Genomic DNA, 22,564 nt, shown 5'->3' with positions numbered 1-22,564 from the left:
CTCTGTCAAATGAATAAATAAAATCTTGAAAGAAAGAGAGAAAGAAAGAGAGAGAGAAAGAAAGAAAGAGGGAGAGAAAGGAAGAAAGAGAAAGGAAGAAAGAGAAAGGAAGAAAGAAAGGGGGAGGGAGGGAAACGTACGTAAACTCTTCAAATAAGGGCTGGGAGCAATGGCAATTGGCAGCTGAAATATGATAGCACAAATCACATGAGAAATGGGCAGAGCTATGTGTCAAAGCAATAAACGAGAAAGTGATTGGATAATAAAAGGCAGAAATGTTATTTATTCAAAGACAGGTCATTACAGGACACAGAACACGCTGAACGGACGTGAAAGAGCTTCTTAAATCAGAAAGAAACTTCCAAGCCTAGTTTGCCAAAGGAAAATGGGCACCAAGGGCAAAGTAAGCAAATATACTGTTTCTTTATTTGATTCTTGGTTTGTGTGTGTGTGGTTTTTTTGTCTCTTTATAAATTTACTAAAACAAACTTCCCTCAGGATTACTCTCAGAAAGCAGCGATTTAAAGCTGATCAAAATGATATGAGTGAACTCGTGCTAGGAATTTAAGGAAATTACTGTGGATTTGCCAAAATGCTTAATACAAGAGTGTTCAATTAAATATTACTTATAAAGGTCAAAAAAGAGGAATTTGAGTACCTATGCTACAATAACACAATAGAATTTGCATCTGTTAGAAATAAAAGAGAAAAATATGGAAAATAGTATATTAATAAGCAGAAAACGTAGATTATAAAGTATTACATTTTTATATTATTACAAAAGTATTATGAAAGTATTTTGTATTAGTCTCTCGTATGTTATATTAATATAAAAGTATTACAAAAGTATTTTATAATACAAAAGTATTACAAAAGATCCCATATAGGGATACTAAAAAAATTTACATCAAAATCATAAAATGAGTCATAAAATTCCAGGTGGATTTTGTTTCTTTTATTTTTATTTGTATTTTGAAACTTCCCATAATTAATATATATTGCATCTGCAATAAGACTAATGATATTTAAAAATATAATTCTAAAATTGCATAACTATCAAAAATTATGGATTCATGTGTCAAAGACTGGGAAAAGCATACCAAAAGCAAAAATAGTAGCATTACAATAGAGGATTATAGGTTTGTTTCTTTCCACTTTCCTTCAATGTCACACTTAAATTTTTAAATATAATTTTAATTAACTCTAGTTTACATGCTTATCTATTATTTATGTGATTAATCTCCCCTTCCTCCCTCTTTCTCAGGTTATTAAATGCAAAGCAGCCGTTGCCTGGGAAACAGGCAAGCCCCTTTGCATAGAAGAGGTTGAGGTAGCTCCCCCCAAGGCTCATGAAGTTCGTGTGCAAGTAAGTGGGGACTTTTCATAGCCGGTACAGACGAGGCACTAAGTGCAGACTTGCCTTCTTCAGGTCAAGCCTGCGTGGCATGACTGAGAGTACCTGGAGTTTCACCTTTGGCAGAACTACAGTCGTTAGGTCCAGATAAAAACACGCATTATCCCAGGAGGGGTATATTACTAATTACCAGTTGTTACTGATAACATGTTTAACATTCATTTGAACTATCTTTATATTAATCATTAGCCCTAAGAATTAGACCAAGGAATTCACTTCAGATGAGAATCAGGTAGATTTTCTTTTGGTTTCCAGTTGCCAGTTATTGGAAAGTGTTATTAAAAGAAAAATTAAAAAAAAAAACAAAAACTGGTTCCAAAACAAAATAGAGGAAAGATCTGAAGTGCTGCCCGGGGCAGTAAAAGGGTCCTGGGGGCGCAAAGGGGGGAAAGTGTGGGTAAGCAGTGAAAAGAGACCATACCAAGGAGGCAGAGATCACAGATCAAAAGGTGGCAGAACTTCTCCATTTTCGCCACAGCTGGCACGGCTTCCATTTTTACCTCAGGACCACTACAAGACAGGTTTATACATGAGAGTGAATAGGATAGCCTCACCAAGAGAATCTTGAAGAGTAAGGGGTATGTTGGTGACTGAGACAATCCTTTATCTGATATAACTGTGAATTATAAAAATTGTATTATTTCTATTTCACTTCATAAAATTTCAACAAAATTTGCACAAGCCCTAGGAACCTGTGTTCCCTACATTCCCTCTTCCTAAAAGATTCTGTTCAACTTTTCCCTTTTACCTTCGATTTCTCCTCTCCTGGACACACTAACTGCCAGTTCCATCTCTTTGCATAATTTTCCAGTGGCCATGAAAGTTAGAAAACAAAGATTTAGAAGAAAAGACTATATGCTGATATTTTTAATTGTTCTTTTTTTTTTTCCCCGAAATGTAATTCTTTTACTGAGCTCCAGGGATGTTGTAAAGTTTCAGGGTGACATTGGACCTAAAACTACCCTCCTAACAACCCCAATGATATGACAGAAACAGGACTCAAGTCTGTGGTTGCCTTGTAGATAATCGCCACTGCCCTGTGCCATACTGATGCCCATCCTATCAATCCTAAATTTAAAGAGCCCCTTCTTCCAGTGATCCTTGGCCATGAGGGTGCAGGAATTGTGGAAAGTGTGGGGCCAGGAGTGACCAACTTCAAACCAGGTATGTTCTTTCCCGACTCCAATTCAATGGAAATGTCCAGATAGCTTGAGAACTGAAAAAGTCCTGGGTTTGCATGTTATAATTGATCTCTATTTTTATAGGGGAACCATCTGTTCCAAAGACAAACTAAGTAAGACATGCAATCTACCACAGTCTAACAAGGAGACAGAATATGTGATATCAGAACTAATAAAATCTGGAAAATACGGTCACTTTATTTACATATAGCATTAAGAAACTATGCTATGAAGCAAAGCCACAAAGTGGGGCACAAATGAAAATTTATGACAACCTCTTCTAAATAAAACAAAAATAGTTTAATATCATAAAGAATTTAAAGAATGAGTATTTACAGTTAGCTTAAGTGAGAAATATTATATATGCCCATGTCAGCTTATGTGTCTTTTTGAAACTTTGTAACATAAAAATAGTATGTAAATGAAGCATGGCAATGGCTGAGATCATTTACTTCACATTTTATAACATATTCACAAAATACTGGAATATGGGCTATATAGTACTCACTTGTCATGTAGGAGGACCCATATCATTCTTTCCTCCTTTAATGAGAATGCTCCAAACCTAGAAGTGTTTTAGATTCCATGCCAAATAAGATCAGAGAAATAAACCGCTCCTGTAAGTTTTGTATCTGTCAATTAGTCTGGCCAATGTAGTCCCAGCTCTGCCATTTACTGGGCCATTTACTGGATGTGTGACCTCCACCAGTGAAGTCAGTTTTCTATGACACAGCAGATTTCTGTTTGGTGAAGTGGAGAGAAAAAGTACCTATCTCAAAGGATTGTCTGAGAATTAAATGAGATAGTATGGGAAGCAGTTAGAAGGTGCCTAGCCCATGGTAAATGGTCATCAGGGGACAGAAGCCATTATCAAATTGAAATAGAGTAAAAGGCAGAAAGATACAGAATGTGAGAGTGAACTAAACGGTGACACACGGCAGTGACATCAAGTTTAATCTCCATATCCAGCTGTTGTTGTCAACCTCTCCTATTATATGAGGATACTCTGTTCCCTACTGAATGTTTAGAAATGTAAAAAATAATAATAATAGTAATAGTCATGATGCAGTGAGTTGCAATGACAGCAGAGTCTCAGACAGGACACTGTAGCTAGCGGTATCAATGCAGATTTATTGCTTACATGCCCAGTAACAAAAAAAAAAAAAAAAGAAAAAGTTAAAAAGACAGTTATGCAATGCTTGAAAGAATCAGCAATCTTATAAAGCAACAAAACACTATCCCCATTTATACTTCCTGCTGAACATAAAATGTGTATCATAAAGAATGGTGTTTTCTACTAACTCTTCTGGTAGAAACTTTTTACAAGCTGTATCTTAGGCACCATCCAGCATACGGTCTTTCTTTCCAGGTGACAAAGTAATTCCACTCTACATGCCTCAATGTAGAAAATGCAAGTTCTGTCTGAGTCCACTCACAAATTTCTGTACAAAACTCAGGTAAGCTCTATACTCTGGTTAGTAAAACTATAAATTGGTATAAATATTTTGGGGAAGTATATTGAATGAAGTTTCTACCCACCAATTCTAGTTCTAGGTGTATATAAGAAATTGTTGCAAAATTACCCAAAGAAACATATGCTAAAATTTTCACTGCAACACTGTTTATAACAGCACTTAAAAATAGCCCAATGTCCACTAATAGGAGAATGGATTAACAAATTGCTCTGTAGTAACACAATGGAAAACTATACAACAACGGAAAGGGTTAAACTTGAGCCACATACGACAACATAGAATAATTTCACATACATAATGTTAACGGAACAAAGCAAGTTGCTGACAAATATATTTAGTAAGATATCATACACAAAACAGTAAAATATACAGGGGCTCAGTCCATTAAGCCTCTGACTCCTGATTTCAGCTCAGCTCTAGATCTCAGGGTGGTGAGATCAAGCCCCACATCAGACTCTGCCCTCAGTGGGGAGTCTGCTTCTCTCCTTCTCCCTCTCCCCATTCGCACTGTTCTCTCTCTCTCAAATAAATAAACTCAAAATAGTAGCTACTTCTAGGGGTACCTGGGTGGCTCAGTGGGTTAAAGCCTCTGCCTTCGGCTCAGGTCATGATCCCAGGGTCCTGGGATCAGGCCCCACGTCTGGGCTTCTGCTCAGCAGGGAGCCTGCTTCCCTCTCTCTCTCTGCCTGCCTCTCTGCCTACTTGTGATCTCTCTCTCTGTCAAATAAATAAATAAAATCTTTAAAAAATTTAAAAAAATAGTAGCTACTTACTTCTATAGGAAATGAGAAAGGAATGAAATGAGGTGCAGTAAAATAATTTATTCCAAGGCCTACAGATAAAAGTCCTAGAGCTAGATTTTGAACATGGTCTGACTCCAGAGTTCAAAACCTTTATCACCTTATTCTTTTTTTTTTTTTAATTTTATTTATTTACTTGACAGACAGAGATCACAAGGAGGCAGAGAGGCAGGCAGAGAGAAAGAAGGAAGCAGGCTCCCCGTGGAGCAGAGAGCCCAATGCGGGGCTCGATCCCAGGACTCTGGGATCATGACCTGAGCCGAAGGCAGAGGCTTTAACCCACTGAGCCACCCAGGTGCCCCTATTACCTTATTCTTTAAAGAGACTACATGCAGAAAAATCTATTTGTCCTTAATGCCAAATAAAGCTAGTTATTTCAGAAGCTAAACTGTACAACTCTTACATCTAATACTGTGCCTCAATTTCCTCATCTATAAAATGGGAATAATAATAATTTTTACTTTGCAGGGTTGTTTAGATATTTAAAGAATTAATATACCCTTTTGCAAAATTTAATGAAATAACAGATTTTGGCAATGACCATCAATTCTTTCTAACACCACAAAAAAGAGAAATAACAAGGTATTATTTGTCTTCGGATGAAGTTACACACACCACCTTTGAAACAGTCCTACAAAATATAAAACCTAAATTAAATCAGCCAATTAGACTGAAAATACTAGTTTAGAGGAAATACAGGGATGGAAAATGTATTAAACCCAATTGGGTTTTAGTTAATTTTTTTATTTAATTTTATTTATTTTATTTAATAAATTTATTTATTTAATAATTTAATTAATTTGGGTTTTAATTAATAGGAATGTAATTAAGAGGAATTAATAGGAATATAATCAGAACATTTCAGAAAACTGTACAGGACAGGAAAACTATACAGGACAAATGACTATTTCTTTAGTAAACAAAATGCAAAGGAAAAAAAAGAAAAAAAAAGGAGGGAGGTAAGAACCTATCGATTAAAAGAGATTTAACCATATCAAGGAAATGCAATAGGTCAACCTAAAAGAATCCTTTTGAGATACATACTAAACCTAAAAGAATCCTTTTGAGATACATACTAAAATATTTACAAATGAATATAGTAATGTGTGATGCTTACTTCAAAACCATCCCATGGGGGAGGGTAGGTGCTGGGGAAGGGTCAGTGCTGGAGCTGGGGGAGGGGGGGGTGGTAACAGACACCAGAAGATCAGCCCTGAGATGGTAAATTCTGAAACTGGGATACAGTTGCACAGACATTCAACATACCAGTCTTTCTACTTTTATATACAGTTGAGTTTTCCATAATAAAATTTGTTTAAGAATTAATGCATACAAACCCCTAAGAGAGTTTCTGGCACATAAAAAGTATTCAGTAAAAAGTTTATTATCATTATTGTCTTTGGACTGCTTCTGACTATATATTTACAGGAAAAGTCTCAAGTCATTTTCTCAATTTTTCTATCTCTAAAATTGTCAAAACAAAAATATAACACCTAACATTTTTTTCAGGAGTGTAGTCAATGGTCCATTTACTTTCTTTTTTTATATCTTTTTTTTTTTTTTTTAATTTTCTAGTCTTGTCAAAAATCCCCTTGTTGATCAAGAACTAATGCAAGACAAAACCAGCAGGTTCACCTGCAGAGGAAAACCGATTTACCATTTCATGGGGACCAGTACCTTTGCTCAGTACACTGTAGTATCAGATATAAATCTTGCCAAAATCGATGATGATGCAAATTTAGAGAGAGTTTGTCTGTTTGGATGTGGGTTTTCAACCGGCTATGGAGCTGCAATCAACACTGCCAAGGTAAAAGTGTTCCATCACCAGGTTGCATGAAACAGGATTTTACCACGAGACAGGGTGATAAAGCAGCTAGTTATTCTTTATTCTAAAGGAGCTCTGTCATTTATCACCTCTGTGGTGTTAGGCAAGTTATTTAACCTCTCTACTCCTACTCTCTGCAATATAATCTACTACAAATGGTTTTGGAGATAACTAAATCATATTACATATGTAAGACATCTGGCCCAGCAGCTGGCATAGAGTTGGCACCTGGTTCATGTTAATCTCTTTTCCTATACTGATACGTTAGATTACAGACCATCCCTGCCTTAAACACTGCCTGCTTAAATATGTCCCCTGAACATAAATGCTCATCCTGGGATAGAAGACCCAGTCAAGAGGCAACAGAAACTATAGAAACTCCACCCATACAGTCACCCCTGCTTTCTCCCTGATCTTGCAGATTTCTCTCCCTCCAATTTATAGTTCATTTCTGCTTCTCATCCTGTCCCTTTATGGCTCCAACAGAGTGTCTTAGAAGGCAGCCCTGAGGGTGGCAAGATGCATCCCTGGAAGCCCATCTTAGAATCTAGAAGCTTTCACAAAACCATTCAATGAAAACTGGACAGATGTCAGTATCACTTGGATGCCTCAAACAACCCCCTTATTGAAGCCTCTTTCACATCAGTCTTCATCCCTTGAGTTCAAACTGCAAAATGCAACCAGAGTGGTATTTCTAAACAACAAATGTGAAGATTTCATTCCCCTTTCATTACTCCACTTTTCTGTCAAGGAGCTAGTGCTTCTCCCTAATTCTCCCTTCGCAGGCTCACCATTCCCCAAGACTGACCCTCAGTATCTGGGCTCCATTCACTGTGGCTCCTGGGCTTTCCATACCTGGTTCCCACCAACACTGCACGGAAAGCTCCCCCACCTCTTCTGGTTGACTCCATTTTTTTTTTTAACTTCCTATCAGAAATCCTCCAACCTCTTAGGCATGCATTGGGTGTCCCTGCCAAGTTCCCCCAAAGTATTTGTGTTTATCCCTGTCTTCCTTCTTAACACACTCTGGAGAAATTTTCCATTTATTTCTCCTTCCTATCAGACTATTTCATCCTTGAAGGCAAGAACTCTCTTGTTCATTGTGATATCTCCAGAGCCTAGCCCTGCGCCTGGGACACAGTAGGAACTGGATAATTTTTCAATGAATGAATGAAGCCAGGCTCTTATGCGATCCTTTAAACACCTTGATAAGGCTTGATCCTCAGCTTTAAAATCCAAATATTCCTTTTTATCAGGCTACCTGGAGTTGTTTAAGCACCAAGGAATTAAACTCAGCCTAACCAAAATAAAAAGCTGATCTAATAGCCAGAATATCAAGATAAGACTTCTCACTGAGAATTACTCAAGCAGACAGGAATGCTACTTTTGGCTATCAGTATATTAAAAACTAAAAAATTGTATGAGAAGTCAGACTACCATCTGAAGGCTCCTAGAGGAAGGGTATCATGAATTGAGTGGAGTTAAAAGCAGATGTAACCATGGCAGTCAAGGCATATTCTCCTCTAGAAAGCACTGGAAGCATTATTGCTCTTAGGGCCACCTGCCCCCCTTTCCTGGAGTCCATGCAGACTATCACCTTCTACTACTCTAGTATTTCTTCAGGGATATTAACACTAAAGATTCAGCTACAGTTTTCTTTAAAAACCCACCAAAGTTGATGTAAATTTCACGTCCTGCTCTTCTCACTGTTGAGGAACACTTAAACCACTTCATAGGAGGCTTAGGGAATAGAAGAGAAATGAATCTGATAGGAACAAGTTAAGAGAATAAATATCACTGATTCTAGCCAAAAGGCAAGAGCTTTAATAAAGTTTAATATACTTCTGGGAAAAAAGTAATGAAACAGGTTATTGTATAGCCTGCATCCAGGATGACCGGGACTCCTAATTCTTTTTAATCTGCTCATATCCTTTACTGCCACATTAACCACATGTCACAGAGATCTTTGGAAGCATGAAAGTGTCCTGTAACAGTGTTGTCTACAAATAGATAATCATCCACTATGTATAGTCCTATTCTCAAATGGGGAGAGGGCTACTTTATGTAACCCTTTCCCCTACTGCAATCAAAGGCACTTTTACACACAGCCATTCAGTTGTTTAACACAATTAATACAGTCTATTCTAATTATACGGTTGTGAGCTGTGTACAACCACTGTGTACAATATTGCCCCAATGAGAAAAATGCCTTTCTACTCTCAATGACGCAGGCAAACTTTTGAACACGGTCTCTAGAGAAATAGATTTAGAACTATAGTGAACACATGCCACAATATTAAATAGTACATTGTATACATAGAAAATATTCTGAGTATTTGTAAAAACATGTTTTATTTCACCCTGAGTAGCAAAAGTCAGTGTATGCATGCCTAATATCATGCATAAATTAAAGTAAGAGACACTCATTCTCTCCATTCATTAACAATTTTGTTTCCAATTTAGAAAGTATCAGTACTCCCCGTGGGCAGATTCCTCTTTCCCTTTTGTTTATGATTTAATTCCAACAGTCTCCCATCATCACTAGAAAATATTACTTAAGCATGTCCCTGTGTAGTTTTTTTTTTAAAGATTTTATTTATTTATTTGACAGACAGAGATCACAGGTAGGCAGAGAGGCAGGCAGAGAGAGAGGGAGGAAGCAGGCCCCCTGCCAAGCAGAGAACCCGATGCGGGGCTCGATCCCAGGACCCTGGGATCATGACCTGAGCCGAAGGCAGAGGCCACCTGGGTGGCCACTGAGCCACCCAGGCGCCCCTGTAGTATTTTTTTTTACTGTTATACCATTCTACAGAATAACACATCTCAGTCACAGCAACTTTCCTTATCATCTTGTATATTCTGTTTTTATGTAATTCAATGCAGCGAACATTTATTAAAGACACACCATACAGAATACCCTTAATAGCAATATGGAAGATAATAAGCCTTCAAAGAACTTAGTCTTTTGAAGAAACACACAAATACAAAATCAATCAACCAAGGCAGATTATAAATACAACATAAAAAAAGCAATAAGGTGGGCACTAATTCCTGATTGAAGAATCAAGAGAAGTTTCATAGGGAGAGTGTCATTTAAGTTAGGCCTAGAAGTATAGGTCACATTTTAATGAGAGGAAATACGGTGAGAAGTGCATCAGGCAGAGGAAACAGCATGATCTGAGGAGGGAGAAAGGGATTGGCAACAGTGTGCTGTGTTGTAGCAATGGAACTACCACAGAGAGGAAGCTAGAAGTCAGCAGGTTAGCTCTAAAAACCCTTCAGTGTGATGCAAAGAAATCTAGATTTCATTCCATTTAAATTAACTGATGATTTGGGATGTGAGCTAATTTACATATAGAGAAACATCTGTGCTCATTCAAAACCAACTATAACACTAATACAACCAAATAAGACTTATTAAAAATATAAATTAATTATGATCTATTGAAAAAGGAAAACAATAAACCCTTTAAAATATGTGGGTTTTAAAATTTTGTTCTGATAACAGTTAAAGGAAAGAGGAAACAAGCAGCTTATTTTCACTTGGGTTTGCTTCTCATGAGCTAATAATTCTAATGGCATTCAAATGATTGCCCATATTTAGCCAATGACCCATCCATTTTCATATTGGCAGATTTCCCCCATTAGCTCTATCATCTTGTTTTATGACAGGCAGTCTTTTATTTTTATGTTCCTGCCCCCAGCTCACTCTCTTACTTAAAAAAAAAATAGAAAAAAAAAGTGAGGCCACTTTCTTTTATAGGGGCAGCTGGATGGCTCAGTCTTAGGCATCTGCCTTTGGCTCAGGTCATGATCCCAGAGTCCTGAGATCGGCCCCTCATTGGGCTCCCTGCTGCGTGGGAAGCCTGCTTCTCCCTCTCCCACTCCTCCTGCTTGTGTTCCCTCTTTCACTGTGTCTCTCTCTGTCAAATAAGCAAAACCTTTTTTTAAAAAGTTTTTTTATTATTTTCCTGCTTGCAGGTCACCCCTGGTTCTACTTGTGCTGTCTTTGGCCTAGGAGGAGTTGGTCTTTCTGCTATAATGGGTTGTAAAGTAGCAGGAGCTTCCAGAATCATAGCTATTGACATCAACAGTGAGAAGTTTACGAAGGCCAAAGCCCTTGGAGCCACTGATTGCCTCAATCCTAGAAACCTAGATAAACCCATCCAGGAGGTCATCATTGAAATGACCAGTGGAGGTGTGGATTTTGCCCTTGACTGTGCAGGTGGACCTGAAACCATGGTATGTATATTTTTTATAATAGTATATAATAATTTATATTTATTAACATTAATAAACATTGGCAATATGTTTATACTGAATAGTTATTTTATATTTATATTATATATTTATATAGACAATATTAATAATATTAGATTGTGTGTATTATTACTAATATTTAACTAATAAATATTAATATTTACTTAGTAAATTATTAATATTTCTGTATATCTTTCCACGTGAAATTCAGTAAAAAGAGAAAATTTAGAAATGAAAATCTTAAGAGAATTGTGCCTATGAGAAATGAGAAAGAAAAAAACAAAAAAGGCAGATTTAGAGAAGGGAAGAAGATAGGCTGACACAGTATCACCCCTAACAGCTGGAGGTATTCCACTTCCACCTAAAAGCAGAGAGGTCAAAGGTTAGCAATCTACAAAATTAGGCCCACATCATAAATCTGGAATTTTCAAATATATTCAATATATTTAATACACACACACAAACACACACACACTGCAAAATTTAAAAGTGGATTTTTTTTTCCTAAACACTACAATTCGGTATCATTCAGATTTCTTCTCTCTGGACAACCTACACAATTTGTAGGCCTGTCTAGGCACAGGGCCCTAAGTGACTGCACCAGCTGGAGACCCACAAAGCCAGCCCTGTTTATTCTACTCTAGAAAGTGGGGCAAAGAGCCAACCACAGAGATAACACATGGAAAAGTTAGCTTGCCAGACTGCCCAGCCTCACTCTCCAATGAAGGTTCACTTGATGCCTATTTATTTGCTCAAAGACGCTAAGTAGGGTTTTGCTTTGTTTTTTGAGATGACCAGTTTATCAACTAATTATCTGCCCATGAATTCTTCTTATTTCATGAGTGAGCTCTGTGAGTAGCGATGGCATTATGCCCTTTTATTTACGACTTCACTCAATGAAGGCTCCTAAAACCCTCCCCTGGGGAGGTTATAGAAAATAGAATTCTGTACTTTAATCTCCCAGTAGCAGGCTTCCCTGCAGTTCTTCCCCTCGGTTCTTATCCAACTCACACGTTCTCCAGAAGAGAATGGAGTTGGGGAGGAGCTTCGGGAAGCATCAGGCTCCCTTCCTGCATCTCTCCTCTCAGGATGGTTTCACTGGAATAATGTAACTGCTTAAAGTTACATTATTACCCGGCAGGTAATAAGCACTCAATAAATATTAGCTGTTACTGAAAATGCATGCATTAAGGGCTCCTTATCCTGTACTCTGTTCAATGCTTCAGACCCTGCTTTTTAAATTATCCTTGGCATCTGCAGCTTACAACATGTTACATCCACTCCTCCACTTTCCACAGCTCAAATTTTTTTCAAACACTGAAATTCAGCCTGTTGACCTTATTTTTCCAGTACAGAGATTGTCAATACTGGCTACACTTTAGAAATATCTGGGGAGTTGTTATATTTGGTACATTTTTTAGTACCAATGCATGGACCATACCCCAGGATATTCTCATGAGCCTAGGGCCCAGGTACCAATATTTTTTTACAAGTTACTCAAGTCAAGAACCACTTGATCTAAAACTTGGCAGGTTCTATTATTATTTAAATTATGGAACAGAATTATACCAGAGAATCCAAATAAGAATAGATGGATTTATTTAATCACAAAAAGATCAGCTACCTACCCATCCATCAAGTTGCCATAACTAAGGAAAGCTAAATTTCTCAGGTGTAGAGGAGATTCCAGTAATGTGTGTGAACTTGAGTTCACGACACTAATTCTCTAAAGCAGGCTAAAGAATCCAACAGAACAATCAGAAAGTTACAATAACTGACAATGTTATAGTTTTGAGAAGTAAAAGTAATTCTCATCAAAAGTTGTCAGAAGCTTCAAAATAAAACCTTGTACTTGCATATAATATCCATTTTTAACTAAGTTATCATTAAGGAGATGAATTCCTCACTTGAGCAAAGCTCCAGAAATGTAGAAAAGGCAAACAGAGGGAGCACCTGAGTGGCTTAGTTAGTTAGGCATCAGACTCTTGATTTCAGCTTGGGTCATGATCTTGGGGTCATGGGATTGAGCCCACATTGAGCTCTGTACTCAACAAGCAGTCCACTCAGGATTCTCTCTCCCTCTAACCATCTCCCCTGCATGCTCTCTCGCTCACATGGATAAATCTTAAAAAAAAAAAAAAAAAAAAAAAAGGCAAACAGGAAAAACACTTTAAAACTAAAACAGAAAATAGGAGTCAATGTAAATAGCTAGCTTCAGGTAACAAGTCTACGAATTTTCCCCTCTCCACGGATCTCTCTATACAGCATAAAGAAAAATACTTCTGCCATATAAAAAGTGCATATGTAGAAGAGTTTGCTATTTAGAAATATTATGAATTCTCAAAACAATAAACATTTACTCAAATAAAAATTTCAAAACACATTCTAAAAGTTCTAGGTCACTGCATCTATCATTGCTAGTAAGACAGACAGACAAAGAAAAGGGGGAGAATTTACTATACTTCAAATTGCTTCTTTTAGGGGTACCTGGGTGGCTCAGTCAGTTAAGCATCTGTTTTTGGCTCAGGTCATGATCCCAGGCTCCTAGGACTGAGCCCCCCATCCAGGCCCCCATTGGGCTCCCTGCTCAGCAGGGAGTCCGCTTCTCACTCTCCTCTGCCACTCCCCCCACTTGTGCTCTCTCACTCTCGCTCTCTCTCAAATAAATATATAAAATCTTTTTTTTAATTGCTTCTTTTATACAGTGATCGGTGATGAAAAAAGCTATACTTCCTATTGAGACTTTTGTAAAAGTAAGAATTGCCCCAACAAGTCAGAATTAAGTTGAGCACGGACTATGGCAAAGGACATAAAACAAAGTCCACACTTTTCTTCTTTAAGATTAGTCTCAAAAGATTTAAATGTTCATCTATTTACCATATAGCTTCTTATGGAATGGCCATCAACAAGTTTATATGTTTCTTAAATTTCTTTATATTTTCAATCCTTGGCATTTTTGTATTAACCCCAAACTTCCAATAAGTTACCATAATATGGTTTTCTCTGTCATGGGAAGATCAGTGCAACTCCCCTGGACCACTGTCTTCCTTGCAGTGACTCAGCAATCAAGGCTTAATCAAGCTCACATTTTCGGCTTCACAATCTCAACATGAGGTCATCTTGGTTGTTACAGCAGGAGAATGGACAGCTGGCAGGTCGCACACTAGCTTTCCTGTTTTGTCTATGAGGTAACACATCACTTCTGCTCATAGCCCATGGCCCAGAGCTAGTGATATAACTCCACCTAACTATGAGAGTTAAATAATGTAGGGAAGCAGATGAAATGTTTTATGAGCAGCAGCCAATGTCAGATTCTGTTTAACTGTTGTGCTCTCTGCTTTAAATAGCATTTTTTTAATCTATTCTATTGAGATATACTAAGTTTACAGTGTGTACCTCACTTCCTAGGTTCTAGTAAATACTTACTCATCCCCTCCTCAGGACTTCAAGGATTGTGTTTTTATGTCTCTGAAATTGCACGTTTTAGTATGTACCCATGACAGATCACAGAAAACTTGATTAGAATTTATAATATACATCTTCTAGAGTTCTTTCCTAACTTCACATATGTTTTTTTTCTTGATATGCAATGATCTACATTCCAGGTTCAGCCCAACTATGGTATTAAATAGAAGAAATTATTAGGCTCTGTTTCTTTTTAATATCTTTTTTGATAAAGTTCAAATTTTTAATGAATGTTCTATCTGAAACTGAACAGTGAAGCTTCAAGTATCAATCAATAATACCATAACCTCCTCAGCTTGAATAATCTTGTCTTATGTGCAGAGTTGTATAAATTTTCCCTCAGGTATTGTACATACCTACTCTGGAGTTCATGTTCTACTTTTTCTACTTGCTCAGCTAATCCTTTTTGTTTGACTTCCAGAGAGCAGCCCTGGACAGTACAACAGCAGGTTGGGGGTCATGTACTTTCATTGGAGTAGACTCTGAAATGAGAGGACTGATGATATCTCCAGTGGAGCTAATAATGGGCCGTACCGTAAATGGAACATGCTTTGGTGGTCAGTTTCTTTCCTCTTTTAATTTTCTCCATAGTGGCACGCAAATTCTTATAATGAAGATTATTGAATGGAAAGGAAATTTGTTTAAATTCTGAATGCCTAATAATACATCTAGAGACTGCATAAAAGTTATTCTAGGAATTATTTGAAAGTAAATATTTTGTATATATGGGTAACTACAATTTGCACACTGAAATTCAATTTGCATTAAAGTGAACCAACACAGGGGAACAAAAGGTAAACTTTGACCAAACTGAGATAATTCCTTATCTAGAAATAGAAACTAATTTTAACATTTCTTATTAAGAAAAACTTAAAAAAAAATACAAGTGTAGAAAATTAAAGAAGCAACCTAGTAATTTCATTCATTCAACAAACTGATTAACTCCTGTCAAATACCATGTCTTTACTTGGCATTGTGGCCAAATTACAGGTTGGAAAAGCATCGATTCTATCCCAAAGCTGGTTACTGACTACAAGAAGAAGAAAATTGATCTGGATATATTGGTGACTCATACCCTGCCATTTGACAAAATCAATGAGGCATTTGACATAATGAACCAAGGCAAAAGGTAAATTAACAAACAGAGTAATAAGTGGTTTGAAAAACATTATGATGACTATTTTATGTTAAGAACTAACCAGTTTGTCTTTTCTGACATTTTCCACATCATCACACATACTAGATGTGCTTAAAAGATTAAATAGTGGTCTCTGGAAAAAAGATAAGCTTCCAACTCTATTTCCATAATATACACTGTCATACACTATTCCAACATAGAATGGTGATATAAACTGATACATATATTCCTTCTCACAAACAACTATTAACTCAGTTGGGGCTGCTCTCTAGAAAGAAAGATTTTCACAGTATAAGGTCAGGTTACTCTGGTGCAATATTGCCCTGGGTTTCGCATAAGTATGTTCTGCAATTAGCAAAAAATGCCCACCCCAGGCCCTTCATATTCAGAACCAGGTAAAAACCATGGACATGTGAGCAGTGAGTGGCTCATTTAAAGAAACTTAAAGGGTGCCCCAACTCTAACTCCCTCTTGCTTTGTCCCTGGTCTCCTATAAGATACATTCTGATCCACAGTTTTAGCTATATTGTGCTCCTCTGGCACAGACCCTGAGAACTAATTTATAGAAATGTCCCAACTGGGGGACCTATAGCAACTGGGGAGCAGGAGACCTTAGGATGACTGATTTTGGTTAAAATGATCAAGCACAGTTTGGTAACTAGAAACAAAGGGGAAACACCAGAAACAGTTTCACAGAGGAGATGCAGGACCAAAAAAGCAACAAAAAGAGAAAATATCACAAAATGGGAGTTGGGGGAACCTAAAGTTAAATGACATGAGTTTAAAGCAGAAAATAAATGTTGCAAAAGAAGAAAATAGGTCCATGACGTGAGGATCCAGTTTCTTTCTTGGGAAAGAAACCTGAGAAATTATTTCTACTGACATGAATTCTCTAATTTGCAAACATTTGCTACAGTGTATCCAAAAGAAGCTCAATAGGGGCACCAGATTGGCTCAGACAGCTGAGCCCCTGCCTTTGGCTCAGGTCATGGTCCCAGAGTGGATCAAGCCCCACATTGGTTTCCCTGCTCAGAGGGGAAACTGCTCCTCCCTCCTCATTCTCCCTCTATGCTCTCTCTCCCTCTTGAATGAACAGCTGAGCCCCTGCCTTTGGCTCAGGTCATGGTCCCAGAGTGGATCAAGTCCCACATTGGTTTCCCTGCTCAGAGGGGAAACTGCTCCTCTCCCCTCACTCTCCCTCTATGCTCTCTCTCCCTCTTGAATGAGTAAAATCTTTATTTAAAAAAAAAAAAAAAGTTCAATAAAAAGAAAAAGATGTTTAAACTATACAAGATAACTTAGTGTATAAATCCTGCAATATCTTGCACATTCTCAATAACCCCATAAGGAACAGCCCTTATGTTGGGAGTTGGGTTGGAGTTTGGGGCCTCAGACTATAAAACTCTCATCTCCTCCACCACCATTCCTTTTTCCCCTAGAGTTATGTTACGGAATATAACACACAAGGAATGCTGAGTGGGAGCCAAATGGAAAATGGTGAATTACTTTATTAATAGCTAGGAAGTCTCCCATACTCTTAAAGCAGGCCTGATAGTGGAAGAATGCTAGACTGAGGGCTAGATACCTAAATGAGGCCTCCTACCTCCCCTCTGGCTCACTGGGAAGACCACATTACTGCCCACACTGATGGAAAAGTGACAGTGGAGAAGGCAGAGGATGGAAGTTAGCATATGGGTACAGAAGCAAGGAAGTAGAGGGAATGCAACACCCAGCTGGTCTTTTAAGGTGCAGTGACCCTGACTCATGGTGAGGCAAGGACAGAGGGGTCTCCCTCCACAGGTAGACAGAATGTAGTTCCAGTCTCTGGGTGCAGAAAACATCATGCATGGCAACCTGCTAAAGCCAGGGATTCCACAGCTCCAGCAGTAAGGTGGAACATAAGAAGTCTCTGTCCTTGAGGCTTACCCCCTTCTTTGCTTCTTGTTGAAGGAATTATCCAGGAGTAAGAATATTTAGGTTCTCAGAAAGCATCATCCCAGCATACCAAGCAGTGACTGTTCCAAGATGAAAACCCCACTACAACCAGAGCATGTTCTACTCTGTAGCAACACTGGGCAGCACAGACCTCACCCAGGGTCACATGAGGGTCCCCAACTTTTCCCAGCTTAATAGCACCATATACAAAGTATTATTAATTCCATGAATGGCAAGATAAAAGAAATTAGAGATAACATATTAATTTCTTTTCTTTATAGATTGTCTATAAAGAAAGATTGAACCAAATGTTGAAAGAAAAATACAAAAATTGGGGCACCTGGGTGGCTCAGTCAGTTGGGCAGCTGCCTTCCGCTCGGGTCATGATCCCAGGGTCCTGGGATCGAGGCTGCATTGGGCTCCCTGTTTCTCCCTCTCCCTCTGCCTGTCACTCTCCTTGCTTGTGCTCTCTCTCTCTCTCAATCTCTGTCAAATAAACAAATAAAATCTTTAAAAAAATACAAAAATTATTTGTGGGATTTGGTTAAATTTACCATAAAAAATTATGTCAACTATTGTCTTATTTTTCACAGCATTCGAATAGTCCTGACCTTCTGAAGATAGCAGGAACAATCTGGAAATCCACCTGACTGATTCTGAATGGCTCCGGTTGATTTGTAACCTATAATAAGGAAACAAAAATTGCCATGAATTTAAATAACTATTTGTAGCTATATAACTATTTAACATCAAATAGTTATAAACGTCATAGTATTTGTATCCATAAAGCATGTTAATATTTCCTGTTTAGTAAGTATGATAACTGATGTGTTTATGAACAGAATTATGAGAATTGTTTAAAACTAGTTCTGCAGGGGCGCCTGGGTGGCTCAGTCGTTAAGCGTCTGCCTTCGGCTCAGGTCATGATCCCGGGGTTCTGGGATTGAGCCCCACATCCAGTTTCCTGCTTGGCGGGAAGCCTGTTTCTCCTGCTACTTGTGCTCCCTCTCTTGCTGTGTCTCTCTCTGTCAAATAAATAAATAAAGTCTTTAGAAATATAAATAAATAAAACTAGTTCTGCAGAGGTGGGAGTGAAGAATGAAGAGTAATAAGTAAAGCTAGATTGGTTATATGTTTATAATTTTTTAGGATGGGTGATAAATATACGGGGTTTCCTTACACTGTTCTCTCTCCTTTTATGTTAAATTTTCCATAATAAAATAATTTTTACTAGAAAAAAATACTATTATAGATGTGTACATAAGATAGATATATCTTTAAAATATGTCATGTATATAAAATGCTATTACATAATTTCTGGGTTTCAATAAGCTGCAAGTTCATCTTTAATAAGTTGCTAAGTAATTTCCTTTTTAACATCCGGTATTTTCTTTCCTCTCAGCCCTACTTTACCGCTATGAACTATAATTACAAGTAGTGGGATATCAGAGGGTATATAAATGAGTATAGATGTATAAAAAATGAAGATTTTTTAAAAGAAAAAACACATCTATACTCTCCAATTTCTATCTTTATTAATTGCCCCTTTCACCTTTGATAATCATGACAGCATATAACATTTAGAACTTTGGAGTTTAACAATCTGTAATTTGCACTAAGTATTTTTCCAGTCAATTAAAAGAAACAAAGAGAAAAGTACCTATAATAAAGTAACACAGTAAGTAAAAAGTTACAAGATATAACAGTAAGTAAAAAGTTACAAGATATAACAGACAATAAGATTTATATAGGCTTTAATGGGAAAGGAGGGGAAAAAATTAAAAATAAAAAAGATTTATATGAAAAGTAAAATGAGTATTTTTAAACAATCTTCATAGATGCTACAATGGACAGTTTAAGGATAAGAGAGATAATAATATCATGATATTTGGATCACAGTAACAAACACTAGCTATCAGCTTAGAATAACTCCTGAAACCAACTAGTTTTATTTTTAAATGTTTACCACATGTTGAATTCTGAGGGAAAATAAACTTCTCAGAAGTTTTGGCAGAGGAGGGTGATAATATCTCAAAGCAGAAACTAGTATTCCTGCTTACTGCAGACTCTCTTTGCTTAGAAATGGAAGCCAGTTCATCTGTGTGTAAATGCTTGCTTTGTTGGCATCCTGGGGAGCAGGATGTGCCCAACAGGAGGCTGGCTGTCCTTTCCCAGGCTATTCCCTGTGTCAGGTATGTCTGTCCCCTCATCCCCTCACCTCCTCTCCTCAAGCCTTCCCCAGCCTCCCTTGAGTCCCACCCCCTTTTCAAGCTGTTGGCAGCCACAGAGCTGTTTTCCCTTCCTGATCTCCTTAAGTTCTCAAAGTCTTTATCGAAATCCTAACACACACCCTTTCAAGTGCATGTTTGTAAACTTCTTCAAGGCAGAACAGTCTGAATACTTGCCTCTGTTAGACACGCTCAATAAATACATGGTGCTTGACAAAGTTGATCCTCACAAATATCTGGTTTATGTTAGAATGATATTTCTTCTGAGTGATATTTTTCCAAAACATTTTCTACATGCTTCTTTTTTTACTAAACAGAGATTCACAAACCCAATCCTAATAACTCAGAATGGTCACTATGAGAATTTTCATGCCAAGTTGTTTTCCTCTCCCTCTCCCATCCTCTCTCCCTCTATCTCTGCAATCACTCCTACAGTCAGTGGCCCCTGACTCTATCCGTCTTCTAATTTTCCAATTTTGGTTCTGTGACTTGGAAAAAAACAAACAAAACAACTTCATTATTCTTCACAAGTCTGTTAAAATTACATACATAATCAGTGAAAATCCAGAGTGATGTGTATGAGGTTTAAAGCTGAACTTTGATCACTCCTTTGGCAGCAGAGGCCTTTTTTCTCATCCATGCACCCAGCTGAAACTCCTAGTGTATGAAATTACAATATAATTCTACAGTACAATATAATTCCACAATATAGTTTCCTGTAGATAAGAAATCTACAACATAATTGGGGGACCTCATGCCTAAGTCCCCCAAACATCTCTTGCTTAAATGAGAAACGAATGCTCAATCTGTATGATACTCCAGAAACCAAAATCACACACCAGTAACACATTTGGCAATGTGCAGAAAAGTTCCATTTAAAAATTGCACTTTATGGGGCGCCTGGGTGGCTCAGTGGGTTGAAGCCTCTGCCTTCGGCTCAGGTCATGATCCCAGGGTCCTGGGATCGAGCCCCGCATCGGGCTCTCTGCTCGGCAGGAAGCCTGCTTCCTCCTCTCTCTCTCTCTGCCTGCCTCTCTGCCTACTTGTGGTCTCTGTCTGTCAAATAAATAAATAAAATCTTTAAAAAAAAAAAAAAAAATTGCACTTTATTTCTTTAAAAGACTTATTTATTTGACAGACAGAGACAAAGAGAGACTGAGGGCAGGAAGGGGGCAGAGGGAGAAGAAGACAAGCAGAGGCCTCACTGAGGGGGGGAGACTGTCGTGGGGCTCTATCCCAGGACCCTCAGGATCATGCCCTGAGCTGAAATCAAGAGTAAGACGCTTAACTGAGCCCCTAAAAACCACACTTTAAAGACATAAAAATAAATTGCAAGCTACTGACAATTATCTGTTTCTCCTAAGGGCTCTCACATTCTCTCTTCAATTTTAAATGTCACTTTTTAAAATATTAGGGGCAACACACAAATCACAGTATTTCTAGGGTACCAAGTTACAAACAAAACTGGAATGGAACTTGATTCCTTCAAAGGGAAAAAGAAAATTATTTTAAAGTTTTCAATTCTCTAATATAGATATTCAAGCCTATCTTTGTGTGTGTGTGCTCTTTCAGCTTGAAATTATTACAAAACTTTAAGAATGTCAGTTAATAGGGTGAGCAATACTTGAATTTAAAAGGCAATACAATCATGGTATACTCTTCTGACAAGAAAAAAAATGAGGTTTTAAGATACAGTCCCAGTCTCTTCAAACATCTTAGCCGATAATTGTTTTTCTAAATGCTACTAGAGCACCCTCTGGTGTTCTTTAAAACACTTTTCCCACCTACCAGATTCTATTTTCTTGAAGAAAAAGAATTCAGGGAGAGAATAACAAGTTTCATTTATATCATAGTTAACATTTTAAAAAGTACTTTCATGTGCATTATTCCATATGATTCTCCAGAATTCTGACTGGACCATAAATTCTTTTTTTTTAAGATTTTATTTATTGATTTATTTGAAAGAGAGAGACAGAGATAGTGAGAGAGAGAACATAAGTGGGGAGGAGAGGGAGAAGCAGGCTTCTGGAACTATGACTGGAGCTGAAGGGAGACGCTCAACTGACTGAGCCACCCAGGCACCCCTAGACCATAAATTCTTGAGGGTAAGGCCATTTTTCATATTCTTTGAGTGCTTTGCCAATAGCAGGCCCTCCAGCAATGTGCTCTATGAGATATTTATTAATTTATTAACCTCATCAAATAAAGCCTGTGTTACAGGGAAAAGAGACACTATTTTTCTCACTTGCTTATTAAAACTCTCATAAGCAAGTGGGGAAAATCTTGGAGGGTCACAGAAACTTCAAGCTGAACATGATCTTAAGAATGGATGGTAACATATAGGAGAATGTCCCTATTAGGAGATAACTGCTGAAGAATTTAGGGGTAAATTTCATGAGATTTGCAACTTCCTTCCAAATTGCTCACCAAAAAGTGTGTGTGTGTGTGTGTGTGTGTGTGTGTGTGTGAGAGAGAGAGAGAGAGAGAGAGACAGAGACAGAGACAGAGACAGAGAGAAAGTAAATGTGACCAAAAAATATTAATTGGTACATCTAGGTGAAAAGCATAGAGGTATCCATTGTCCTGTTTTTCAAATTCTGAAATCGTAAAACTTTTCCAAATAAAAAGTTGGGTCAAGAAAGATGAATATTTCCCATTTCCACATTAAATAAATAAGTCACATTTTAAAATATGACTGACAGGTGTTCAGTCAGCCCTAGATTAGCATCCTTCCAGGACAATTTTTTCCTTACCGTTAAAATTGTAAAGAAGTTCTGCTCTCTGGAGCATTAGAAAGTTTAGTCCCTCTAGTAGTTGAAGACAGCTGGAATAATCCCGTCTCC

The 22,564-nt window shown here is 37.7% G+C and overlaps 1 protein-coding gene across 1 annotated transcript; it reads left to right on the top strand.

The window, feature by feature from the left end:
• Window positions 1-280: 280 nt before the first annotated feature.
• Window positions 281-18,824, top strand: ADH4 (alcohol dehydrogenase 4 (class II), pi polypeptide). The gene is made up of 9 exons (XM_080797778.1): window positions 281-403; window positions 1,265-1,366; window positions 2,437-2,578; window positions 3,965-4,052; window positions 6,446-6,677; window positions 10,677-10,937; window positions 14,842-14,977; window positions 15,411-15,549; window positions 18,087-18,824. The coding sequence occupies exons 1-9, from the start codon at window positions 386-388 to the stop codon at window positions 18,109-18,111; spliced, it is 1,143 nt and encodes a 380-aa protein (XP_080653904.1). The 5' UTR covers window positions 281-385; the 3' UTR covers window positions 18,112-18,824.
• Window positions 18,825-22,564: the final 3,740 nt, after the last annotated feature.

This window comes from Martes martes (genome assembly GCF_963455335.1).
Source record: "Martes martes genome assembly, chromosome: 2".
NCBI lineage: Eukaryota > Metazoa > Chordata > Mammalia > Carnivora > Mustelidae > Martes > Martes martes.
The sequence above is the reverse complement of the archived record's forward strand: the minus strand, read 5'-3'. Positions and strand labels throughout refer to the sequence as shown.